This window comes from Galeopterus variegatus, unplaced genomic scaffold (genome assembly GCF_000696425.1).
Source record: "Galeopterus variegatus unplaced genomic scaffold, G_variegatus-3.0.2 Scaffold2018, whole genome shotgun sequence".
In the NCBI taxonomy this organism is placed as follows: Eukaryota; Metazoa; Chordata; class Mammalia; order Dermoptera; family Cynocephalidae; genus Galeopterus; species Galeopterus variegatus.
In genome coordinates, this window is record NW_007728129.1 from 12,355 (window position 1) to 19,303 (window position 6,949).

The following is a 6,949-nucleotide window of genomic DNA, read 5'->3' on the forward strand; positions in this document are numbered from 1 at the left end:
CCCCATGGGCCAGTGAGGCCTGGAGATACTTGAAACACCACTTTTCAGCAGAGGAAATTGTCACAAGTAGTTGGGCATGTGATAGCCCAGCTTTGTGTAGATGCTGAGTGGCTCTTGAAACACTTCTACATATAACCTTTGGGGTGGGTAGAAAAACGGGAACTGAGCTCTGATGGAATACGATTGGGCTTTGTCCCATTTGTCTCTAGTGATGTTGGCATGAAGGAAAGAAGAGGTAAAAGCAAAAGGAAGAAGATTGGCTGGGGAGAAAATATAAGGAAAATAACTGCTATTGATCTTCATTATCACAGCTATGAGAAAACAAGTTTCATTTTTAAGACATTTTCCTTCCTGTATACGTTTTCCAGACATGAGTTGTGACTTCTACAGCATTGATTTCTTTTTTCAATACAGAGAAAACTCAGTGCTCTTCTTAGCTAAGAGCAATCCTGGTGGAACATGGATGTCCGAAGTCCACTCGGGCCTGGACTGAGCCAGGTGTGAGCCAACAGGCCCAGAGAAGAGCGGGAAAGCTGTCTCTCCAGAGGCCAGCCGCCCCCCCAACCTGGAATTTGTGTTTCCCAACTTATTACACCCTCTTTTTCCTGAGGCAACAGCCCTGGTAATTGGGGCAAGGTTCTTATCTGTCTGTCCCCAAAACAGTGGCTGACACATAAGATAATAAATATTGGTTGAATGAAGGACTGAATAAGTCGAATTCCAGTAGCCACAATGAATTGCTTTTGTGGTAAATGAACTTTATTTACTTTTATGGTTACAAATGTAATACATGCTTGCTGTAGAGAATCTGGAAAGTACAGAGAAGTAGAAAGAAGAAAATAGAAAACACCCATAACTCCACCACCTGAAGGCAAACAATGCTCATATTATGTTCTAACTATCTATGCCTGTTTAGAGACCAAGACCCTTATCAAGAGTGCTGGCCATGAAGCAAAATAGCCAAGGGGAGTGAGGGCAACTAACAAGTGATGCGATCACCCAGAGGTCAGAGCTAGAAATTCCACAGTGAGAGACATGACAAGGACCATAAACAGCAGATCAAGAGGTCAGAAGCTGACAACACTAGAACAAGTTGGGTTACTGTAAGAATGTAGTGAGATGGTGCTTGTCAAGGGTTTAGCCCGTACCTGTTACATGGTACGTTATCAACAACTGTTAGCCAGTACTATCACTATTATTATGATTATTATGGGTCAAAACAAATGGTTCAGGATGGAGAATATAAACAGGGCAAGGGCCCTGGAGACCCATTCTAGGTGCTATGAGTTGGGGCATGTATGGACAAGTCTGCTGGGTTAAAAGGGTGGTACAGGAGTGGGCATCGCTCTCCTTATTGGCTCCCCTGTCAGGCAAAATGGAACCAGGGTTCCCTCAACTTTGCCTGATGACACATAGCAAGACACTCTGAGGTATTTTTGAGGTAGGATATGATTTCTCCTGCCTAGACGTCTCCCTAGACCAAGAACTAGGACTGGCCTCAATGGTACACCATACGCTCTTGTAGTCCACACTGATTGTCAGGGCAGGTCACAGGCATGTGGGTGAAAGAGAAGGTCAAGTCAGCCAAGTGGGAGATAAGATGGGATGTGCCTGGGGGAGAGGGGGGCGGCGGCAGGAGGGTGAAGGCAACAAGGCTTATGATGTAGTTGAATGGAATGGGTCCAGGAACCAGTCCTCAAGTTAGCAGCCGAGTCAGATGTCGCAGGAAAAGAATCCAGGGAGCTTTACTTGTCAGTGGGGGCCTTCTGATGGCCTGTGCTCTGTCGAAGGTGGTCGTGAAGACCCTCTTGAGGGTCTCCATGCTCTTTCAGGTAGTAACAGCGTTTGGGAACATGCTGGTGCTGGGAGTGAGACAAAAAAACAGCAGAGGTGAGGGCCATACTTAATAACAAGGGATGTTATCTGCCTGGATAAGTTCAATAACTCAGCAGATCAAGGAACTCGGCTAATTTATCTTACTCATAGAAAGTATGAACAAAGGTCAAGCTAGCCAAATTCCCTAGTGACCTGAGTCCATAACACATGTGGCTGTAGGTGGGACCCAGCACTCAAAAGAAGACCTCTCCCTAAGAATCACAGTTGGAATAAGTGGAGAGTTGGGACTGAGCCTCGCCAATTCCCTCATAATCAGAAGACACTATTTTAACCATCCCAGGTCCTCAGTCACTTGGGTGGGACACTGCTCCTCAGAGTGGCTCATACACCCAAACTAACTGCATAACCATGCTTGCTAGCAGCTCAATTACTCCCCTTGCCTCTTCCCTATTCTATGCAAAGGAGCAGAGTGTATTTCCCCATCATTACCTCCTCAGTCTGCTGCTGAGAACTCAGTTCATTCTCCATGGCCTCCTCATTATTCCGCTTACAGGCTGTTGGACGAACCTGGCTTGACTTGCCCTGGGAACCCTTCTCTTCAGCCAGCTGGCACTCAGTGTAGAGAGACCTGTCTATCAGCTCCTTTAAGCTGCTGGCCACCTTCAGGAAGATCCGACCCATTTTGGTGGTAACAGCTTCCGAAAGTCCTTCCAGAAACCTAGTCCGTAGAATGGCATCAGACCAAGACAAATGTCGGGCCAGCAGGAGGAAGTCAGTGGCATACTGCCTGACTGACTTCTGGCCCTGCTTGGGATGGCAAAGAATAGCACTGAGTATGTCTATCTCAGATAGGGAGTCATATAAACCCTGTGATCTTCTCAGGAAAGATTTATTTTCATCTGAGAGGGGATTTCCTGCCGTCATCTGCAAGATGGACCACCTCTCTGCTGCCCCCAGATGAAGAGACACCAGAAACGCCATTTTCTCTGAATCGTCCAAAAATCCCTTCATTTGCTTCTCCTCATCAACCTCCATCTCTTCCTCCACAGAGCATGAACCCCGGGCCGCTTCCTGCTCTTCCAAGAGGTAACAGAGTGCTGGGGTCAACATTCCGAAGGATGGCACTTCCTTTGGTGGTGGGTTCATTGTATCAGGAGTTGTGGCAGTCATGTAAGGTGTGAACTTTGAGCCAGAAGCTGTGGTGTTGATGTAAGAGGTAGATGCCCCTCCAGAGTCTGTGGTTTTGATTTCCAGAGTGGACATCATCCCAAAGGCTGTTTGTGGTGTGAACATTGCTCTAGGGGCTGGGGCCCTCATTAGGGGTGTAGACATTCCTCCAGAGGCTGTGGTGGTCTTTTGTGGCATGGACATCCCTCCAGAGGCTGTGGCTCTCAGTAGTGGCATGGGCATTGCTCCAGAAGCTGAGCCTCTCATAAGTGGTGTGGATGTTGCTCCAGAAGCTGAGCCTCTCATAAGTGGTGTGGATGTTGCTCCAGAAGCTGAGCCTCTCATAAGTGGTGTGGATGTTGCTCCAGAAGCTGAGCCTCTCATAAGTGGTGTGGATGTTGCTCCAGAAGCTGAGCCTCTCATAAGTGGTGTGGATGTTGCTCCAGAAGCTGAGCCTCTCATAAGTGGTGTGGATGTTGCTCCAGAAGCTGAGCCTCTCATAAGTGGTGTGGATGTTGCTCCAGAAGCTGAGCCTCTCATAAGTGGTGTGGACGTTGCTCCAGAAGCTGAGCCTCTCATAAGTGGTGTGGACGTTGCTCCAGAAGCTGAGCCTCTCAATCGTGATGTGGCCATCCCTCCAGAAGCTGTGTATGTTGTTTGTGGCAAAGACATAGATCTACAGCTTGCAACTTTGGTGTGCAGTGTGGGCATTGCTCCAGAGGCCGTGGTTTTCATTAGTGGCATAGACATCCCTCCAGAGGCCATTGCTGTCATTTGTGTAATAGACATCTTTCCAGAGGCTGGAGTTCTCATTAACTCTGTGGACACAGCTTCAGAGGCCGAGGGTCTCCTTAGTGGTATGGACATAGTTCCAAAAGCTGGAGTTTTTACTAGTGGTGGGGACATCCCTCCAGAGGTTGGGGCTCGCATTGGTACTGTGCACATGTCTGCAGAAGCTGTGGGTATCATTTTTGGTGTGCACATTGCTCTAGAGACTGGGGTTCTCATCAGCGGCATGGACATCCCTCCAGGGGCTATGGATGTCATCTGAGGCATGGACAGAGCTTCAGAGGCTGTGGATCTCATTAGCGGCATGGATATTGCTCCAGAGACTGGAGCCTTCATTTGCGGCATGGACATCATTCCAGAGGCTGTGGCTGTCATTTGTGGAGCAGACATTGTTCCATAAGCTGGGGATTTCAGAGGGGTGGCTATCCCTCCAGAAGCTGGGGGTCTCAGTGGCAATGACATCTCACCAGAGGATAAAGCTCTTGTGAGCAGTGCAGACATCTCTCCAGAGTCTGAGGCTCTCCTTAGTGGTGTGGACATTGCTCCAGAGGCCCAGGCTCTCATTGTTGGTGTGGACATCATGTCACAGGCTGGCGCTCTTGTCTGCATTCCTCCAGAGGTCATGGATCTCATGAGCAACGTGGACATCCCTCCAGAGTCTTGGGTGTTTGTAGACTGACTGGGCATGTTTCCAGAGGCTGTGGCTCTCATTAACGATGCGGGCATTACTCCAGGGCCTGGGGCTCTCATTAGTGGCCTGGACATAGCTCCAGAGTCTGTGGCTCTCATTAGCTGTGTGGACATTCCTCCAGAGGCTACATCTGTCATTTGTTGCACAGACAGAGCTCCAGAAGTTGTGTCTCTCATTAGCAGTGTGGACATCTCTTCAGAAGCTGCAGTTGTCATTTGCTGCATGAACATTGTCCCAGAGGCTTTGGATGTCTTTAGTGGCTTGGACAATGCTCCAGAGGCCGGAGCGCTCATTTGTGGCATGGACATTACTCGCGAGGCTGTGTCTCTCATTAACAGTGTGCACGTTGATCCAGAGGCCATGGCTCTCATTTGTGATGTGGATGTCAATCCCGGGGCTGTGGTTCTCATTTGTGACATGGACATTGCTTCAGAGACAGGGGCTCTCATTTGCAGCATGGTCATTGACCCAGAGGCTGAGGCTGTCAGCTGTGGCATGGACATTATTTGAGAGGCCGTGGCCATAACTGGCTGCGTGGACATCACTTCAGAAGCTGAGGCTCTCCTTAGCGGTGTGGACACAGTTCCAGAGTCTGGTGCTCTCATTCGCTGTGTGGACATTGTTCCACTGGCCGTGGCTTTCATAAAGCCTGTGGACATTGCTCCAGAAGTTTTGGCCATTGTTAACTGTGTGGACATCACTCTAGAGGCTGTGGCTGACATTTGTTCTGTGGACCTTGCTCCAGAACTTGTGACTGTCATCAGTGGGGTGGACATTGCTCTAGAGGCTGGAACTGTCTTTTGCAACGTGGACATATTTCCAGAGGCTGGGGCTCTCATTAGCGGTGTGGACATTGCTCCAGAGCCTGAAGCTTTCATTGGTGGGGTGGACATCACCCCAGAGGCTGTTGCTGTCATTGGTGGAGCAGACATGATTTCAGAGTCCAGCTTTTGTGTTAACCGTGGGGACATCACTCCAGAACCTGGGGCTGGCTTTGGTTGGGCAGGCATCACTCCGGAGGCTAGGGCCATCATTAGCAGTGAGGACATTGCTTCAGTGTCAGGAGCTGGCTTTTGTAATGTGGATATTTCTCTAGCATCTGGGACTGACCGTAGTGGTGTGGACTGTGCTGCAGGGCCTGGAGCCGACATTAGCAGTGAAGACATTACTCCAGAGTCTGGGCTTGTCATGAGTGGAGTGGACATTCCCTCAGAGTCTTGGGTGCTTGTTGGCTGGGTTGATGTTTCTTCAGAAGCTAAAGCTGACATTATCAGTGAGGATATCACTTCAGAGTCCATGTCTGACATTAGCAGTGAAGATATCTCTCCAGAGGCTAAGGCAGTCATTAGCACTTTCGACATTGCTTCAGTGTCTTCATCTGTAATTTGCAGTGGGGACATTGCTTCGGAGCCTGGAGCTGGCATTGGCTGTGTGCACATCACTCCAGGGTTTATATCTGGTGTTAGGAGTGGGGACATCGCCCCAGGATCTGAAGCTAGCATTAACGGTGTGGACATTGCCTCAGTGGATGAGGTGCTCATTATAGGTGTAGACATTGTTCCAGAGGATTGAACTGGCATTGCCAATGGTGATAACTCTACAGAATCTGATGCTGCCATTAGTGCTGCGGACATCGTTCCAAAATCAGGAATAGTCATCATCCCTGGGGACATTAACCCATAGTCTGAAGTGGACAGCAATGGGGACAATGTTCCAGAATCTGAGGCTGGCATTAGCAATGGGGACAGTGCTCCAGGGTCTGAGGTTGGCATTAGCAATGGAGACAGTGCTCCAGGGTCTGAGGTTGGCATTAGCAATGGGGACAGTGTCTCAGAGTCTGAGTTTGACATTAATGGTGGGGACAATGCTCCAGAATTTGGTGTTCCCATTAGAGGTGTGGACATGGTGTCAAAGGCCGGGGATGTCATCAGCTGTGTAGATATCCCTCCAGGGTCTGAAGCTGAAGTTGAGACTGTAGGCAACTGTGCATGAGAATGCAGAATTTGGGCCTCTGCTGTGGTCTCTGTCATTGGTCTAGAGAAGGTTGTCTCCCTGTTTGAGGAGTCACTATTATCCTCCCTCATCATATTGTTGAATTGCTGTGAATGTAAGGGTACTGATATATCTGCCTTGGCCACAGGACAGGACAGTGCAGAGGGAGCCCCTAACGTTATGATATCAGGTGTCCTGCTGAAGCCCAGGTAGCCAGAAAATCTGTAAACAGGAAACAAGTTTAGAGATCAAAAGCCAATATCAAAAAGATTGGGAAAAAGACAAATGATTCATGCTAGAGGCCTGTTTTTATATGCTGCCAGGTATGCGGCATTGAAGATGAGCTGATCAGGTTAAAGAAGCTGTGCAGCAATGAACAACTTTGAAGCTGCAGCAAATATCCCTTCTGCCTCTATCCTTTTCAAACCAACCCACTCAGTTACACAGCACAGTCTCTCCACTTATAAAAGCTAT

At 48.8% G+C, this 6,949-nt stretch overlaps 1 protein-coding gene across 1 annotated transcript; it reads right to left on the reverse strand.

Moving 5' to 3' along the window:
* Positions 1–737: 737 nt before the first annotated feature.
* On the reverse strand, positions 738–6,572 carry RGAG1 (retrotransposon gag domain containing 1). Its single transcript, XM_008580098.1, has 4 exons — positions 4,894–6,572; positions 3,615–3,699; positions 2,326–3,302; positions 738–1,862 (listed from the first exon to the last, which is right to left on the reverse strand). Exons 1-4 carry the CDS (start codon positions 6,568–6,570, stop codon positions 1,746–1,748), a joined length of 2,856 nt encoding a protein of 951 aa, XP_008578320.1. The 5' UTR covers positions 6,571–6,572; the 3' UTR covers positions 738–1,745.
* Positions 6,573–6,949: the final 377 nt, after the last annotated feature.